General features: G+C 57.0%; 1 protein-coding gene across 1 annotated transcript in view; it reads left to right on the top strand.

The window, feature by feature from the left end:
* ARMC9 (armadillo repeat containing 9) overlaps positions 1-18,147 on the top strand; it is a 57,124-nt gene that overhangs the window by 3,216 nt on the left and 35,761 nt on the right. Inside the window, exons 2-6 of the mRNA XM_044675661.1 lie at positions 3,301-3,426; positions 3,750-3,920; positions 6,111-6,266; positions 12,939-13,031; positions 13,703-13,727. Coding sequence (XP_044531596.1) covers positions 3,301-3,426; positions 3,750-3,920; positions 6,111-6,266; positions 12,939-13,031; positions 13,703-13,727 — 571 coding nt within the window. The remainder of the gene's footprint in view (positions 1-3,300; positions 3,427-3,749; positions 3,921-6,110; positions 6,267-12,938; positions 13,032-13,702; positions 13,728-18,147) is intronic.

Here is an 18,147-nt window from a genome sequence, read left to right as displayed (position 1 = left end):
TCCTTTCTTCTCTCTCCCTCCCTTCCTCCCTTCCTCCCTCCCTCTCCCTTCACTCCCTTCTTCCCTCGTTCCCTCTCTTCCTCCCTTCCTCCTACCTTCCTTCTGGCCCTTCCTCCCTTCCTTTTCTCTCCCACCCTTCCTCCCTTCCTCCCTCCCCCTCCTTTCTTCACTCCCTTCCTCCCTCTCTTTCTTCCTCCCTTCCTCCCACCCTCCCTCCGGCCCTTCCTCCCTTCCTTTTTTCTCCCTCCCACCTTCCTTCTGTCCCTCTCTCCCTCCCTCTGTCCCTCTCTCCCTTTACTTTTCTCTCCCTCCCTCCTCCTGGTAAAGGGACATAAAAAGTCAGTTTTCAGATGAAAAAATCAAAACTATCAATTATCACATGAAAAAGTGTTCTAAATCCCTCCTGATTAGAGAAATGTGAACTAAAACAATTCTGAGTTATCACCTCACACCCAGCAGACTGGCCAATATGGCTGCAAAGGAATGTGATATATGTTGCAGGGGATGTGGCAAAATTGGGACACTAATACACTGCTGGTGGAGTTGTGAATTGGTCCAATCATTCTGGAAGGCAATTTGGAACTATGCTCAAAGGGCTTTAAAAGATTGCCAGCCCTTTGATCCAGTAATACCACTGCTGGGTTTGTACCCCAAATAGATAAAAAATTGTTTGGACAAATATTTTCATAGCTGTGTTCTTTGTGAAAAATTGGAAAATGAGGAGGTGTCCTTCAATTGGGGAATGGCTGAACAAATTGTGGGACCTGATGGGGATGGAATCCTATTGTGCTCAAAGGAATAATGAACTGGAGGAATTCCATGTGAACTGGAATGACCTCCATGAACTGATATGGAATGAAAACCAGAAGAACATTGTACACAGAAATGGATACATTGTAGTATGATCGAATGTAACATATTTTCTACTAGCAGCAATGCAATGACCCAGGTCAATCCAGAGAAACTTAGGAGAAAGAACACTATCCACATCTAGAGAAAGAACTGTGGGAGCAGCAGGGAGTTGTTTTAATTTGCATTTCTCTGATTAAAAGTTAGAGGGGGCAGCTGGGTAGCTCAGTGGATGGAGAGTCAGGCCTAGAGATGGGAGGTCCCGGGTTCAAAACTGGCCTCAGACACTTCCCAGCTGTGTGACCCTGGGCAAGTCACTTGACCCCCATTGCCTAGCCCTGACCAGTCTTCTGCCTTGGAGCCAGTAAAGACTCCAAGACGGAATGTGAGGGTTTTTAAAAAAAAAAATGACACATTTTTCATGTGATTATAGAGAGGTTTGAAAAGTTTGTGTGAAAACTGCCTGTTCATATCCTTTGACTATCAAGTGGGAATTGTCTTGTGTTTTTATGCATTTCACTCCACTCTATTCTTTTTAAAAGTGAGGCCTTTGTCAGAGAAATTTGCTCCACAGTTTTTTTTAACATTTATAGTTGTTGGTTTTCCTCTGTCCTATTCCCCCCCCCCCATTTGTCCTACTGTCTTGACTACTTGTTTCTGACCACCACATTCCCCAATCTGCCTTCCCTTCTTTCAGCCCCCCCCCTTCTCTTTTCTCCTTCCTCTCCTACTTTTCTGGAGAAGATAGCTTTCTATACCAAATGTTGTCCCCTTTTTGAGCCAGTTGTAATGAGAGTAAGGTTCAAGTCCTCTCCCCCACCTCCTTCTCCACTGTAAAAGCTCTTTTGTGTCATTTTTATATGAGATAATTTATTCCATTTTGTTTTTCTCCCCTCCTCCTTCTTCCAGTGCCTTCTTCCTTCTCAGGACTTAATTTTACATTTTAAAATATTATTCACTCATATTTAACTCACCCCTGTGGCCTCAGTATATGTGTTCTTCTAACTGCCCTAATGATGGTTAAAATTCTTAGTGTAATTGGATCCCTTTTGATTTCTCTTTCCTGTTTATCTTTTTGTGCTTCTCTGAGTTTTGTATTTGGAAGTAACATTTTCTATTCAACTCTGGTCTTTTCAATAAGAATGTTTGAAAATACTCTATTTCATTAAATATCCATTTTCCCCCTTGAATGATTTGGGTAGTTGATTCTTGGTTGAAATCCTACCTCATTGTTCTACAGAATGTCATATTTCGAACCCTCTGATCCTTTATTGTAGAACCTGCTAAACCTTGTATTATCCTGGCTGAGGGTCCTTGATAATGGAATTGTTTATTTTTAGCTAATTGCAATATTTTCTCCTTGACCTGGTTGATCTGGAATTTGTTTATAATATTTCTGGAAGTTTTCATTTTGAGATGTCTGAGATCTTTCATTTTTCCATTCTTTTTTCCATTCTTTTTATTTTGTTTATTTCTTAATGTCTCAGGGAGTCATTTACTTCCATTTGCCCAATTCTGATTTTTAAGAAATTTTTTCTTCTGTGAGCTTTTTTACATTCTTTCATATGCATTTTTATATCCTTTTGATTGATTCTTCTTTTTTAAAAGTTTTTCTCATCAGTGATTTGTGTGTATCTTTTTCCATGTGGTCGATTCTGTTTTAGTAGTTCTCTTTAGTGCTTCTTTTTGTATCTCTTCTACCATTGGCCTATTGTTTTTTTAAGGTGTTATTTTTTTCAGTATTTTTTGTGCCTCCTTTATCAATCTATTGACTCTTTTTTCATGATTTTTCTTTCATTAGTCATTTCTTTCTCCAATTTTTACTTTACTTCTCTTAACTTGATTTTTAAAATCCTTTTGGAGCTCCTTCAGGAATTCTTTTTTGGCCCTGAGACTAATTCACATTTTTCTTTGAGGCTTTAGATATAGCAATATTAACTTTATTGTCTTCTGATTTTGTGTTTGATCTTCTCTATCACCATAATAGCTTTCTTTGGTCAGTTTCTTTTGTTGTTGTTTGTGCATTTCCCAGCCTCTTTCTTAACTTTTAACTTAAGAAACTGTTAAAGTTGGCTTCTGCTTGTGGTGTGGGGTTTGGGGTGCTGTCCCAAGCTTCAGGGTCTTTGTGCAGCTGCCTTCAGAGCTATTTGGGGGGGCCTGTAGTTTTTAGTTCTTCCAGGGGGCATGACCTGCGTTTGATCCTCTTCTGGCCTGCACTCTGGTCCGGGAGTGACCATAAGCCGCCATTTCTATCCCGGCACGATGGGGCAGAGGATTAAAGGCCGGAAGCTTGGAGACGCGGCCATGTAGCCCCGATTCCTGCGCTGTTCGTTTCAGGGGCACTCTGGGTGCCCACGGTGGGAGCTTCCTCACAAGACTGATCTCCCAGCTGGGGGCCGGGGCCAGTGGCCCCTGGGCGAGCCCCAGAACCCTCCTCTTTATTCTTGGCAGTACTTGGACTTTGCCGAGTTTGAGGACACCGTGAAGGCCTTTTTAAAGGAGTGCCGCAGTAAGGGGAAGCCGCTGTCCAAGACTCCCAGCGGCTCCCTGAGAGACTCCAAAACGCTGCTCATCCAGGTAAGGCCTCCCTTCCTCGGCCGGGGGGCAATTGAACGCCCCAACGCCCAGAAGATGGCCGGCTCTCGGGGGGGGCTCTGGCGTCATCTCCTCCCCTTTATGGCCAGAGAGGGGGCCGGCAGAGCGTCCCAGGTCTGGCCTCCCTCCGCTGGCTCTTCTCGGACGGCCTCCGTGAGGGGAGCCTCACGTCGCGGATGAGGGAAGCTCGTTTGGGCCCCCCTCGGTGCAAATGCTTCTGGGCCAGCAAGCCTGGCGCGCTCTGAAGAGCTCCCCAGCGGGCGACCGGAGCCGGCCAGGCTCACCCGCTTTTCTGTCCCCTCCAGAAGGATCTGCTGACGGCCTTCGAGAGCGGCGCCCAGAAGGCCTTCTTCGAGCTGTGGGAGGAGCAAGTGCCGGCCGACACGCGCGCGGCAGACACGCTGGCGCAGAAGCTGGAGTTCTACCTCCACATCCACTTCGCCATCTTCCCCCTGAAGCACAGCTCGGGAAAGGCTGTAGGTCGGGGCTTGAGGTGGGGGGGGGGTCTGCCGGCCCTTCGCGGAGCTTCTGGGGGTGCCGCGGGAGAGGGAGCCCCGCTCGGCCTGGGCAGAGAGCTGGAGAGCCCAAGGGCGGGGGGAGCTCCCTTCAGGGCGGCGCGTGCTGGCAGTAGGTGGCTGACAAGGCAGGAGGCGAGCCTGGGCCACTCGGGGCATCGAGGTGGGGGGCAGAGGGGGCTCCCGGGGGGGCATAGCTAGCCCCGGTGCAGAGGAGGCACTTTGGGGCCCTCCCCCGTTTGGCTGTGACCGAGCTTTGGGCCCCACCTTGGACAGCCTTCGTGTGGCCTTGGCCAAGTCCTGTCCTTCTCAACACTCTGGCCAGAGGTGCCAGCCTGCACTGGCAAAGGCGGCCCGAGGGCTGGCCCAGATCATGAATTCTTCATGGATGAGCCTGGCTCAGCCTCCAGAACAACCGCCTGAAAGCCAAATGGGGGAGACGGGCAGAGATTCAGGCCAAGAATGGGGGTGGCCACGGCGCAGGGAGTCAGCATGCTTCGTTAGGCACCGCCGGCGTGCCAGGGCGGGCACTAAGGGCTGGAGGCCTGAGGAGAGGCCCAGGGAGAGGGTGAAGGGGGTCAGGAAAGGCTTTGGGGCATGGCGGGCCGTTGGCTGGGATTGGAGGGGTGGAGGGAGAGCTCCAGGCCGGGGGGCACCCAGAGAGCCTTGGGCAGCCCCAAGGCTTTGAGCCCCTCCTGTCTGTGCGGCTAGACCACCGCAGCCCCGAAGGGACGGAGGAGGGGACGGAGGAGGGGACGGAGGAGGGGAAGAGGAGAGGAAGAGGAGAGGAAGAGGAGGGCCCCCCAAGAAAGGCTGGGAAGAGCAGAGGCCGACAGTTCTTAGTAGGACATGTTTTAGCTTTTTATCATCTGTCAGACTCTGCTCGGGACGGGGCAGCCGCCGGGCAGTAGATGTGAAAATGCCTCCTTCAAGGAGCTTCCGGCACAAGTGACGTGAACGTGTCCGGACAGACAGCCGCTGTGCCTGGCTCACACCGGGAGCCTCTGAACCCCGACCTCAGCCTCCACGAGTGTCAGTCAAGGCAGAAGAGCGGTCAGGGCTAGGCAGGGGGGTGAAGTGACCAGCCCAGGGTCGCCCAGCTAGGAAGTGTCTGAGACCAGATTAGAACCCAGGACCTCCCGTCTCCAGACTCCCCTCCCCAAGCCCTCTGGCTGCCCCTGGCCTGGGGAACTCTTAGCCAAGGACGCGGCCTCCTCCGGTGTGGGCTGACCGCTGTAGACCGCAGAGTTGTCTGTGGGAGATGGAGGCCCGTCCTGCCTCGAGGGCTGCCCCAAGAGCGGCACAAGAGGCCAGGGGGGGGGGTAGGGGAGGCGGTGTTGGGAAGCTCATCCCTCGGCTGCATGAGAGCATGTGATGGCCGAGGAGGGGTGGCCCCCCAGCCCCCGCTCCGAGCCAGGCCGGAGCCCAGGGCAGGCTTTGGCCGTCCAGCCTCTCCGGCAGCCGCTCACCTCTTGCCGCTCCGCTGTCGGGGCTCGGCGTTCCTGCCCTCGTTTCTGCGGCAGAGGGTGGTCGGGGCAGACGGTTGTTCCACTGAGTAACTCGGCGTGTGTGAGGACGACACGCTCCCCATTTTCATGGTCTGATGACTTGGGGGTCACACCCTGACTCGGAGACACCCCAACTCTGGCCATGAACCAGCGGGTGTCCCCGAGCTCACTCAGGCTCTCAGTCAGGTCGAGAAGAGGCGCCCGGCTGACTCGCAAGGAGGGATTTTCTCCATTTTGTTGACGTCCTCAGCCTGGACACAAAAGTACCAGCTTCTGTGAATGTCCTTCATTTAGGGAGCCTGTTTCCGGGTGTTTACTGTCAGAGACAGAGCTGTTGCTACCGCACACACACACACTCAGGCACACACACACACACACTCAGGCACACACACACACACACACACTCAGGCACACACACTCGCACACACTCACACACACACACACTCAGGCACACACACTCGCACACACTCACACACACACACACACACTCAGGCACACACACTCACACTCACACTCACACACACTCACACTCACACCCAGCAGGTCCCGCTGCCCAGTGGCTTTTAGGAGGCCAGAAGGGGACCCACCGAAGGGCTTCTCGAGAAGGCGAGCCGGAGTTGAGCGTCTTTTACTCCTTCCACAGGACAAGGCGGAGTTCGACGACAGGATTTCTTACTTCAAAGCCTACTTGGAGACCAAAGGAGCGGCGCTGAGCCAGACCACCGAGTTCCTTCCATTCTACGCCCTCCCCTTCGTCCCCAACCCCGCGGCGCATCCTTCCTTCAAGGAGCTCTTCCAGGTAAGAGCTCGCCCGCCCGCCGTGGTGCTGCGCCTTAAGATGGCTGGGATGGGAGGGAAGGTTGGGGAAAGGAAGCCCGTCCTTCGTCAGATGAAAAGGAGGCCGCGGAGGCCGCGGGGGAGGTCGGGAGGCATCCGAGAGACGTTGCCCTGCCCCCGCTTTCTTCCTGGCCTGCTTTGCCTTCAGATGCTCTGCCTGTAGCCGAGTTAATGTTCCTCTTGCTTTGGAGTGGGATTTTCATCATCATTTTATTGTTCGTAACATGATTTATCTAATGGAGCGATTCCCTCTGACCTCCTCCACAAGGAGGCCGGGCTAAAAGCAGCTCCTCATCCTGGTGTCCCTTTGAAGCCGCCTCTCAGTGAGAATCATTAGTGTTTTATTCTGATCTAAACACCATAAAGAGAGCCCATTACACGGCAGGAAGAAAAGGAATTCTGTAGGCAGCCACGGAGCTCCGTTCCATGCCACTTCTCTAAAAAGTACATAATAAAAAGTTCTTTTTTTTAAACCCTTACTTTCTGGCCTCGTCACAACTCTAAGACAGAAGAGCAGGGCCAAGCGATGGGGGTTTGGTGACGTGCCCAGTCATGCAGCTGTGACGTGTCTGGGGCCAAATTTGAACCCATGTTCCGTCAGCTCCAGGCCTGGTGCTCCCTCCGCTGAACCACCCGGCCACCCCTAAAAATAAGGTACTTCAAAGACTGCTTTTCTGTGCTTCCTCCTGAGCTCCCCTCTGTTATGTTCTGTGCACGTGAAAAAAAATGCTTCAGTGGCCCCTCAAGAGGCCTCTACTCGCCAGTGACCCAGAGAAGGAACAACAAGCTGAATCAAGCCAGGCGGCTCCACAGAGTGACCGTTTCCAAACAGACGTCTCTGCCCCTCCCGCCCATTCCCTCCTTCCCCCCAGGTTCTTTACAGTGGGGGATCATCACACTGACCAGCCATTGGGCCTTCCTTCAAAGCTGTTTTCCTCTCAAGAACGTTGCTCTCGTATAAATTGTCCTCTTGGTTCTGCTCATGTCCCTCCGTGTCCATTAGCACCACCCGTAATCTCCAAAATCTTTTTCCATTTCTTGTGGCATGATCACATTCCCTTATGTTCCCGTGGCATGATTTCTCCAGCCGTTCTCCAGTTGTCCACGAGGCCATCTGAGGCATCCCACTTCCATTCCAGTTCTCTCCTCTGGTGTTCTTTTCATCAACTCGGAAATGCTTGAAAGTCCTTTATTCCATTAAACCTCTGTTCTTCCCCACCCCCGGGCTATGCCTGATCAGGTTTATGGTGTAGTTTATGCTTGCTTGTACGCCTATTCCATAATCTCCGCTCATTCATGGTAGAAGCTACCAGCTCTTGTGTGATCCTTCCTGCTGTTCCTTGATTCTTGAACTCCTCTCTGCATGTTTGCAGTGCTTTCTCTTTGATATGGAAGCTTTGGATTTCACTGTGACTCTCCCCACTTTCCCTTTTGGGGCATAAACAGTGTTTTCTGGCTTTATCCCAGCCCTAATCGATTGAGACAGTTTTCATTTATGACTTCTTGAAATGTGATGTCCCCGTTTTTTGTTTTTTTTTTTTTAAACCCTCACCTTCCGTCTTGGAGTCAATACTGTGTATTGGCTCCAAGGCAGAAGAGTGGTAAGGGTAGGCAATGGGGGTTAAGTGACTTGCTCACGGTCACACAGCTGGGAAGTGTCTGAGGTCAGATTTGAACCTAGGACTTCTGGTCTCTAGGCCTGGCTCTCAATCCACTGAGCTACCCAGCTGCCCCCTCCCGTTTTTTTTTTAATTATGATTTTCAGATTCTAGTGATTCCTTTAAAAAAAAAACAACCTCCCCTTCTGTCTTAGAATCAATACTGTGTATTGGTTCCAAGGCAGGAGAAAGGTAAGGGCTAGGCAATGGGGGTCAAGTGACTTGCCCAGGGTCACACAGCTGGGAAGTGTCTGAGACTAGATTTGAACCCAGGACCTCCCGTCTCCCAGCCTGGCTCTCCATCCCCTGAACTATCCAGCTGCCCCTCCCCAGTGATTCTTTAATAATCTCTTTACTTTGGGTTCCAGGTCATTTGTTTTTGATGCCAGAAATCTTCGTGTTTTCTCCTATTTTTCTAATCTTTGATTTTGTTCTAATACGTGATTGTTCTACTCTCTCACAGAGTCACTGATTTTGCTTGGCTGTAATACGGCCTCTGCTTCTTGAATAAGATTGGCCATTTTTTCTTCTAGGCTGTGGATTCTCCCAGAACTTACATCTCCTTTTTCACTCGGGCTTTGGCTCTTTGAGGTGTTCGTGTTATCCTCACTGAAAATCTTTTTCCTTTGATGGTTTTTCTTTGACTTTTCTTTGAATTATGGTTGTTGTTAAGTTGGGTTTGTAATCCTTTTTGTTACTAGTCAGTGTCTTCTTGGGAGAGCCTCTTAGCAGCTTTAGTTCCTAAATCTGGGCTTGGTGCTAGGGCAGACCCTGCCCTCTTGTTGCCCTTTGTGGGGAAGGGTGGCCAGCTCTGCTTGGTCTCAGCCTGGCTTCCCCAGCTAACTCCTCCGGCCAGGGGGCAGCTCCCTACAGCTTAACGGTTCAGAGCACTGAATCTTCAGGACCCTCTCTGCCATCTCCACCCCGAGTGCTCAGGACCTCAGGCCCCTGGACTCCAGCTGTCCCGGGCTGAGCTCTGCCCCCAAGGGGTTCCCAGTCTCCCATCCAAGGCTTCCTTTGCTAAGCCTGCCTCTCGCTGCCTCCAATTCTGGGTTTAATTCTGGCCTCAGAACCTTCCTAGCTGTGTGACCCTGGACAAGTCACTTAACTCCCAATACCTAGCCCTTACTGCTCCTCTGCCTTAGAACCAAAACACAGTTTTGATCCTAAGATGGAAGGACTTAAAAAAAAAAGAATTTAGCTTATCACTGTGCCATCCTGGAGAGAAAGTAAATCTCCCACAAAGTGAGAAGCCCTTCCCCTCTGATTGCCAGAGTGACCACAGGCTTGACCCAGGCCCTTTCCCCAGAGGAATCAGTCTCTCTGTGTCTCTCTGTGTCTCTCTGTGTGTGTCTCTCTCTCACTCTCCTCCTCTCTCTCTCTCTCCCTCCCTCCCAGTCTGTCTTTGCTCTCTCTTTTTTCCTCTCTCCCGCCCTCTCTCTGTCTCCTTCTCTCCCTTCTCTCTTTTTTAAGTACGTTCTCTCTTTGAACCTTTGCAGTACGTCCTCCACTTCTCCTCACACGTAGCTGCCCTCTCCCACTTCCCTGACTATTAGCTTACCGAATCAGCCAGCCTTCCTCAGTCCTCATTCGGCTTGATCATCTCCTGCCCCTTCGGACATTCTCGCCACCTTTGGCTGCTGCTGCATCTTTCCTCAAGTGTTTCTACTTGTCAGATTGCTTGTTTTGGACCTTTTTGCTCGTTTGTGGTCTTTTTCGTGCCCCCCATGTTGTATGGCTGCCTCCCAAGGTTCTGGCCTAGAATTCCTTCTCTTTTCTCTGGATGTTTTCTCTTGGTCAGCTCATCTGCTTTCCTGGGTTCCCTCGAGCCCCCCTCAGGGCTTACTAAGCTCCCTCCATCCAGCTCTGATCTCCCCTGTGGGTTACACCCATGTCTCCCGTCGCCTGTTGGCCGTCTTCAGCTGGGTATCCCGGGGCGCCTCAGATGTCACGTGTCTCGTAGAATCAGGGTTCCGTGGCCTGCTGCCATAGAGCGTCCCCCCAAGAAATGATGTTAAAGGCCGGCCCTTGTTCCGAGATGAAGCGTGGGGCCCCAAGAAAACACCGTCTGTATGTCCCCGAAACAGTGCGGCCCCTTCTCTCCCGTCTGTTCCTGACTCTCCAAGATCCTTTTTAAAACATTTTCAAATATTTTACTAGTTTTGAAATTACATGTTAAAGCAATTTTGACATCCTTTTGAAACATGTCGTGTGTCCGTAGTTTTCCCTCGTCCCCTCCCTCCTCTCCTCCACCTCGTGAGAAGGCAAACAGTTTGACGTGAGTTATGCAGAAGCAGTCGTGCATGACACGTATCTGTATTAGTCCCGTTGGGAGAGAAAACACGGATTAAAGCCCGCAGAAGAAGAGGGGAAAGTGTGCCTCGGTCTGCGTTCAGACTCCATCGGGTCTTCCTCTGGAGGCGGAGAGCGTTCTTCACGCTAATTCTTTGGAAATCGTCTTGGATCGTTGTGTGGCTCGGGACAGCCGCGCGGTATTGCCGTGTTCTCGTGCTTCTGCCCACTTCACTGTGCCCCGGGCATGGCGCTCTTCCAGGTTTTTCTGACATTCTCCTGCCGACCACGTGCTCAGCCATTGCCCAGTGGATGGAATCCCTCCATTTCCAGTCCTTTGTAGCCATAAAAAGAGCCGCTGTAAACACTGGCGTACGTGCAGCTCCTTTTCCTTTGTTCCTGTTGTCGTTTGGCCGCAGATAAAGGGTGTGCACAGGGTTCTGGCCCTGTGGGCGCAGGCCCAAACGGCTCTCCGGAATGGCCGCATCAGCAAGAACCGTCTTCTGATGGACCCTATCGATGGACCAAAGGCCACTCTGGAGGGATGAGAGCCCCGAGCGCTCCCCGCCCTCCCCCAGGAGCATCGTCACGTGGCCACACGGCTCGGCCTTCTCTAGGCTGCCTCCGTCTTCCATCTGGACTCGTCACTTGACCTTTCTCTGCCACATCGCTGTGTTTGGTGGTCAACAAGCGCGATGAGACCTCGGGCTGGGAGGGCTGGGAGGGGGGACCCCGTTCCCTGTTGTCCCCTCGTCACGGAAGTTCTCATCACAGTTTTGTAGGGAATGAGGCTTTCCTTATCGATATTCTCTTGGCCATTTTGTTGGCAGCGCAGTCTCGAGGTTTTTGCAAGCCTTTGGTTTGACTTTAATTCCTTGAGGATCGACGTGCTCCGTACGGCCTCCCTTCCTGCACGGACTCCCCCATGCTTGGTGCCACCTTTTCTTTCTATCCCCCCCCCCCAGTGTGTTTCCCTGGACTTCTGTGGCATGCGGGCCCGAGGCCTCGGACCCGAGTACGGCGGCCCTGTGGTCACCCATGACAGAAATAACAGTCTGCAGATCTTTTCCATTTTTCGCCTTCATCTTCGCTCCAGTTTCATCCTTAAAAGTTGGTGGTTGGCTGCATTGGCCGCCTCCATCCTCTGCTAACAAAGGCCAATGTTCCGAGCTGACTTGGCCCTCGACCGCCTCCCGCTCTGCCCGGAGACCAGCCGTCTGCCGGCTAAATCGCACTCTGAGCTGGCCGATAGCGTGGAACAATAAAAGGAGGCTCCTCCGAGGCCCGGCCGCTGTCAGGCTGCCCGACTCGGGGCAGCTCTGGAAACGTCTCCCCTGAAATGAGAAAACCAAAGAGAAGCCCAGACTGAGCTCGGCCTCCCCAGAAAAGTCTCAGCTCGTATCTTTGAGAAGTCAGAAGGTTCAGGCGCTTTGGGGGTGCCTGACTGACATCACGCACTGGAGCGGTTTCCCATTTCTTTTTCCAGCTCATTTTACAGAGGAGGTAACCGAGGTAAACAGGGTTAAGTGACTTTCCCAGGGTCACACAGCGAGGCGGTGCCTGAGGCCAGACGTGCGGGTTGGCGCCTCAGGCTGGACTGATTCTGGAGAGAGAAGCCTCGTTCTCACTCGTGAGTGGGCGCTCTCGGGGCCCCCCGACCCCTCGTTCTCTGGCTTCCTCCCCCAGCAAATGGTCTCCCCAGATCAGGGGCCCGAAGCTGGGCTTAGCGAACTGTCAGGGGCCTCCTGTGGTCGCTGTTTCAGGGGTCGGTTTATTCGTCATCTTCGGGGCTGCCTTTTGTGCCTCTAAAAGGGTGCTTCGGAGAAGGGCTCCGGGGCCTTCCCGACTCCGCCGAGGCTCCGGGGCGCTCTCGAGGCCGTGTCCAAAGGCCCAGGACGAGGCGGAAGGGCTCAGGGCGGTCGTTGAGTGAAGGAGGAAGCGATCCCGCCTCTGTGGAGAGGACAGTGTGGTGGGGTGAGGACGAGGCGGCCGGCGTGCACATGGAGAAGCAGCAGTCCGAGGGTCGTCTCTGGCCGCAGCTCAGGGAGTTCCCACCCTGGCAGCCCCCTCCCCCCCAGCACAATGAACCCTGGCTCCGAGCTCGGGGGTCTGGGAGAGGGGCGCTCCTCCCTGGGGAGATGGCTGGGAGGGAAGGGGGGCCCCGGGAGCCCCCCCAGGAGGGCCCAAACGGGCTCCTCTGCCTGGTGCGAGGGGCTCCGAGGCGCTCCCAGGAGGACAGAGACGCTCCGTGGCACGGACGAAGGCCCCGCCAGGCGCTTGGCTGTGTCCGGCTCTCGGGGGGGGGCCAGAAGGGGGCTGGGAGGAGCTCTGGGGCAGTGGGAGGCCGTCCTGTCCTTCCGCCCTGCTGGGGGATGGCAGCCGGGCCGCGGGTTCCAAAGCGCTCTCGGCATTTCCGCCAGTGAGGCGGCCCGACGGCTCGGCTTTAAATCTCCCGAAATATTCCAGCGACGCGGCAGGATTCTTTCCCTTCTGTTTATGCAACTGCTTTGAGAATTTATTTCCCCCGCAAGTATTTATAGGCCTGTATAATGAATGAGCCTCCGAGGGAGGCTTTTCTGAGCGTCAGGCCCCCCCGGCTCGTCTGGGGCCCCTGGAACCCGGGCGCTGGGCCGGCCATGTTTGGGGAGCCGATCGTCACGTGCCCTTCTCTGTTTTCCTTCCAGGATTCCTGGATTCCCGAGTTAAAGACGAGGCTGGAAACCTTCCTGGCCTCGACTCTCAAAGCCAGCAACACCCCGAGGCTCTTCACCCTCTACGTATCCTTCAGACAGCTGCAGAGACCCCGAGGGCCGGCCTCCTTTGAGCAGGGGGGGCCGGGGCGCCCCTTAGCTCTTGCCCCGCTCAGAGCCGGCCTCCTTTGGGCAGGGGGGGCCGGGGCGCCCCTTAGCTCTTGCCCCGCTCAGAGCTGGCACTTGGCTCTTTGGCCATGCGGTGATCCATGCGGAGCAGGGCCGGCCTCTTCACGGAAAGCCTTGTGGCTCGGCTCGTGGCTCGGCTCGTGGCTCGGCCCAGAGCTCCGCGGCCCAGGTGGCCTCCACTTCGGCCAGCCTCCTTTCTCCTCAGAAGGACGAGGTCCGTCCCCGCCTTGCTGCCCCCACGCGGGTCTTTTCTTTCTGCCTCCTCCCTCCCCTCCCTTCCGTCTTAGAGTCCATCCTGGCTCCGAGGCAGGGGGTGAAGGGACTCCTCCAGGGTCACGGCACCGCCAGGGAGCGTCTGAGGCCGCCTGTGTCCAGGCCTGGCTCTTCCCCCGGAGCCTTCTCGCTGCCCCTCCTCTCCCTCCCCAAGGCCGTGTGGTCAGCAGAATTAGGCCTGGACGCGGGCTGAGCCGGGCCTCTGAGCCGGGCCTCTGGGCTGGGCTCTCGGGGTGGGGGCACCCCTGGGTGTCTCCCCTCCGCTGCGAATGTCCTTTTCCTGAACGTCCCTCCAGAAGGAGAGCGGGCAGAACAGCAAAGGTGAGCGCCCGAGGAGGCCGAGGAGGCCGAGGCTGGGCTGGCCCATTCGCAGGGCTCTGTCCATTGGGCCCAGTGAAGTGGGGGAGGCTGGAGCTGCATAAATGTGGGGCAGCCTTAGAGAGTCCTCGGAGGGGAGGGAGCGGCCGAGACGTCCCCGGGACCAGGCTGAGGCCGGGGGGCTCCTCATGTTTACCGAGAGTCTGCCAGGAGCCGCGGAGCCTCTCGTGTCGGGGGCTTTGGGGGGAGGCGAAGGCCTGGGGGGGGATCCCTCACACATCCACGCTGGCTCAGCGGCCGCAGGACGGAGGTCAGGGAGCGCCGGCTGCTGCCCCTCGGACTGCGGGGAGTCAACGAGAGGAATCTGGACGTGGCAGAGGCCGGCTTTGAAGAGGCCTCGCGAGTGTTTGCAAAGCGCTTCCTCGTCCCGGCCGCGGTTCTTCAGGACCAGAGCGCCCGCCAGCCCTCACAGGGAGCTCCGGGGAGGCCGAGGGAGGCTCTTTTGTCTCCCTCCGGGATCGTGGATTCGGAGAGCGTCAGGGAGGCCAGAGAGGAGGCTGCAGAGGCTGGGGTCACTCGGGGTCACTCAGAGAGGTCAGAATCATGGATCGGCCCCTCCCTTCGCCTGGCCAAGCGGCCTGGAGCCGGACTCTGTGAACACGAGGCCCCCCCTTTCCAAGCCTCCGGCCACTGTCACCCCTCGACAAGGGAGGCGGAGAAGGCTCCTGGCCCGGTGCTGGTGCTGGTGCCGGTGCTGGTGCCGGTGCTGTGTCTGAGGGAGGAGCCAGAATGCCTGGGAAAAGAGGAGGCTTCGCGCCCAGGCCGGGGGAGGCCAAAGAGAGGCCGGAGGGAGGACGACGTCCGGCCCGGGGGGTGGGGATCGGGCCAACCCGGGCTCAGTCTCGGCAGCTGAAGGCCCCGAACCCGGCTCGGCTCTGCCCCAGGAGAGCAGCCGCGCGGCGACAACCACCAGATGTCCGGCGGCCCGTCTTGGGCACCCGGAGGAGGACGCGGCCAGACTGGACTTGGCCGGCCGCTCCCCATAAGCCTCGCCCACCCCTGCGGGCCACGTTGGTCTCCCGTTTTGCCGCTGTGCCGGGGCGCGAGCCAGCCTGAGGGAAGCAGAGCGGCCATCCCGGTCCGGCCTTGCTGGGTGCTGCGGCCAGCCAGGAAGGAGCGCAGAGTGGCTCATGGAATGCTTTTCCAGCATTTTCTTTTGGGGGACAAAAGGGTTTGGTTCTGGCCCTCGAGCGCGTCTCCAAGAGGGCAGTGATCGGTGCCGGCCCGGGGAGCCCAGGGTGGGCCTCCGAGGGGCCTCCGAGCCAGAACTTGGGGGCTCAGCCGCGGCCCGGAAGCCTCCTCACGTGCATCTCGTGGCCTCTGTGCTGGTCGTCTCCGCCGTCGGCACGTGGCTCTCCCCTGGTCACTCGGGGCTGGGCTTGATGACCAGCCACTTGTCCGTCCCGGGAGCCTCCTCGCTGGGTCCCTCCGGCGGGATGCCGGGGAGAGCGGAGGACGCCCGGGACCGAGAGCGGCCGAGAGCACGTCCGGCTGTCCTGGGAGAGGCCCCTGCTGGGCGCCGCCGGGGTGCCTGGGCCCTGGGGGAGCTGGGCAGCGGGAGCTGGCGTGTATCTGGGAGCCACCAGGGCGTGCTTGGCGGAGATGTCGGGGAAGGAGAATGGCCGGAGTGTGTGCCGAGGACAGGAGACCCCCGCGGCGCCCCCCAAGTTTGGCGTCATCTCTGCGGGAGGGAGAGGTTTCCTGGTGGCCGCGTGGACTCGTGGTGGTCGTTTACGCTCAGGTCCAGCCTCAGGCTGCCTGTCTGGGTGGCGCCGGTCAGACTCCCCCCAGTCCATCCCTGGAGGAGCGAGGCCGAGCCCAGCCCTAAGACCCACGTCCAGCCCTAACTGAGAGCTTTGCCCTCTCTGAGGCTCCAGGCCTCGGGGCAGGAATGGCCGCGTGTTGGGGAGGCCTCTGTCAGCCCCCCTCCCTTCTTTCTCCTCCCTTGCAGCTGCCCCAACTCTGAGCCCTGACAGGAGGGACGAGGACCGAAGCCTTGACAAGTCCTCAGAGGAAGGGCGAACTTCTGAGGTGGGTCCAGTAACCAGGGAAATGCCAGGCGAGCGGGCTAAGGGCGTCTTTGTGCCCAGGGACAGCAGGGTCTCTTGAGGAAGGTGGGAGAGCAGGCTGGCGCCGGAGAGCAGCCATCCCATTTCCCATCGCTGAGGCAGGCGGGAGAACTGCCCCAGAACAGAGAATCTACTGATGTTCAGGGAGTCACCAAGCAGAGATTTTGGGAAGAGAAGGCCCTGTTTTAGGGCAGCTGCTTCCTGAAGTGTGCCCACAGCTGGTGCCAGCGCTCCAGGTGGGCCGTCTGAGCCAGGGTGCCATCCGGCCGCTCCGCATTGCCAGCGGGCCCTGCCAGCTTCTCGGGCACCCTCGGGGTGGGAGAGGCTTCCTGTAGAGCCAAGTGACCTCCGATTGGGGTTTGGTGGGTCATCCGTGTCCACCCTGAGGAAGGCGGTGCTGCCGGAGACCCCGGGCCGAGAGCATGTGCCCCACCGCCCCAGGAGCTGGGATGGGGTAGAGACAGTCGGGCAGTCTCTGGACAGTCTGGTGGGGGCCCCATTGCCCAGCGGACAGGAGGCGGGGACGTAGGCTTCTCCCTGCCAGAGATGGGTGGGCCAAGCCGTCGCCCAGCCCCGCGTACCCACTGCTCGTGACCTTGGACGAGTCCTTTCCCGACCTTTGGACGGGTTCTAGAGCTGCAATCCCAAATTTTAGTCTTGGGACCGCTACGGCCAAATTCTGGAACCCCTGAGCTAAGATGAAAACACCCCGAGCAGGCGGAATGAAGACACAATCCCGATGACACGGGCAGGCGCCCTCGGACCTCGGAGGTGGGCTGTTCGGGGGGTCACGTAGACTGAATGCGCCGCCTTCCCTCGGGAGTCTGACCGCTGCCCCGCTGCGGCCGGCTGTGCTGGCCTTGTCCGCGGAGGCTCGTGTCTCCTTGGCTGGACGGGCCCTCGGAGGGCAGCACCGTTTCCCTTGGCTGTGCCAGCCTGTCTCGGAGGATCTGCAGTGGGGGGGGGCTCACGGGCGCGGCTGAAGGCTGGGTCAGCCGGTGACCGGACACTTGGGAGGGCCCGCAGGGTGCGCTGCGGGGAGCAGCTCCGCAGACAGCCTTCTGGGCTCGTTGGTGCTGAATGGGTCGGGCTGAGCCCTGCAGAGCCTCATGCACTGGCACAGCAGGGTTAGGCCAGGCGTGGCCCCTCTTCCCTGCTCGAGCTGGTCCGGCTTAGGTTCTGATCCCCAGCGTCCAGGAGGGGGCTCTCGCCTGGAAGGGCCGAGGTGCCATGCCAGGGGGGCCCGCTGCTCCCCTGGGGACAGTCTGGGCCGCTCGGGAGGCTTTCTGGGCTCCCCACACCGAGGATCCTGTTTTTAACCTCAGAAGCTCCTTTGGCTTAGTGAGAAGCTCTGGAGCCCTCTGCTGGTCAGTGGCAGCACAGGGCTGACCGGTGGTTAGGGAGGTGCCCGCCTGGTTGTGCCTTGTCTGGGCCAGGGCAGAGCTGCACCTGGAGAGGTTCTGTAGACACGGAAGGAACCAAAGGGCTGGGGAGCCCTCGCTGCGCCCCCTCAGCTCGAGGCTTCTGGTCTTGGAGCTGACGGGCCCAGCTTCGAGGGCTGCCATGGAGGCCGCAGAGCGACGGCCCGGCCAGGCAGGAATCACCGAAAGGCAGACCTCGGCGGCCCTCTTCGTGCCTCCAGACACTCCCTGGAACGTTCAGTTTGGAAAGAGAAGCAAAAAGGGGTCATTTCGTAGTAAGAAGAGGACAGCACGATCTGGTGTCTCTTTTTAAGGGGGTTTTGGTTTGGTTTTCGTATTCTTTGGTCTCTCCCGTGTTTTCATTGGCCTCACGGTGGGCGGATCCCCTCTGAGACCCCCGTCTGGCCCGGTCCGCAGCTGCTCGGCTTGGAGGTCCCCGCGGTCAGCCAGCCGGGAGGGCCAGAAGCCGGGGGGAGCCCGAAGCTTCCCGAGGGGGGCCCTCCCCCACGGGGCCGGCTGTTATTTCTTTTTAAAACGACAAGCGATGAGGCTGCTCCGGTCTTGCTGCTCAGGGGCCAGGTCTCCTGGACGCAGTGGGAGGACAGGATTGCCGAGCCTCTGGGAAAGACCTTGAGAGGCCGCGTCCGACAGGTAGTGAGCGCGCCGTAAGCGCTGACTCTTCGCCAGGCGCTCCTCCGGCAGCTCCCCCTCTGGAGGAGGAGGAGGCTGGGAGCTGGGTCTGGGGGCGAAGGCTGATCCTTAAGATGGAAGTTCCTGGAGGATCTCACCCACAGGAGACGGAGGGGGAGCAGCAGCAGCATGGCGGCCCCCCAGGAGTCGCAGGTCTTCATGATCTCATCCAGGGGCTGATTG

Source organism: Gracilinanus agilis, chromosome 4 (assembly GCF_016433145.1).
Source record: "Gracilinanus agilis isolate LMUSP501 chromosome 4, AgileGrace, whole genome shotgun sequence".
Taxonomy (NCBI): Eukaryota; Metazoa; Chordata; class Mammalia; order Didelphimorphia; family Didelphidae; genus Gracilinanus; species Gracilinanus agilis.
Note: the sequence above shows the minus strand (reverse complement) of the source record. Positions and strands in the feature narration are given on the sequence as shown.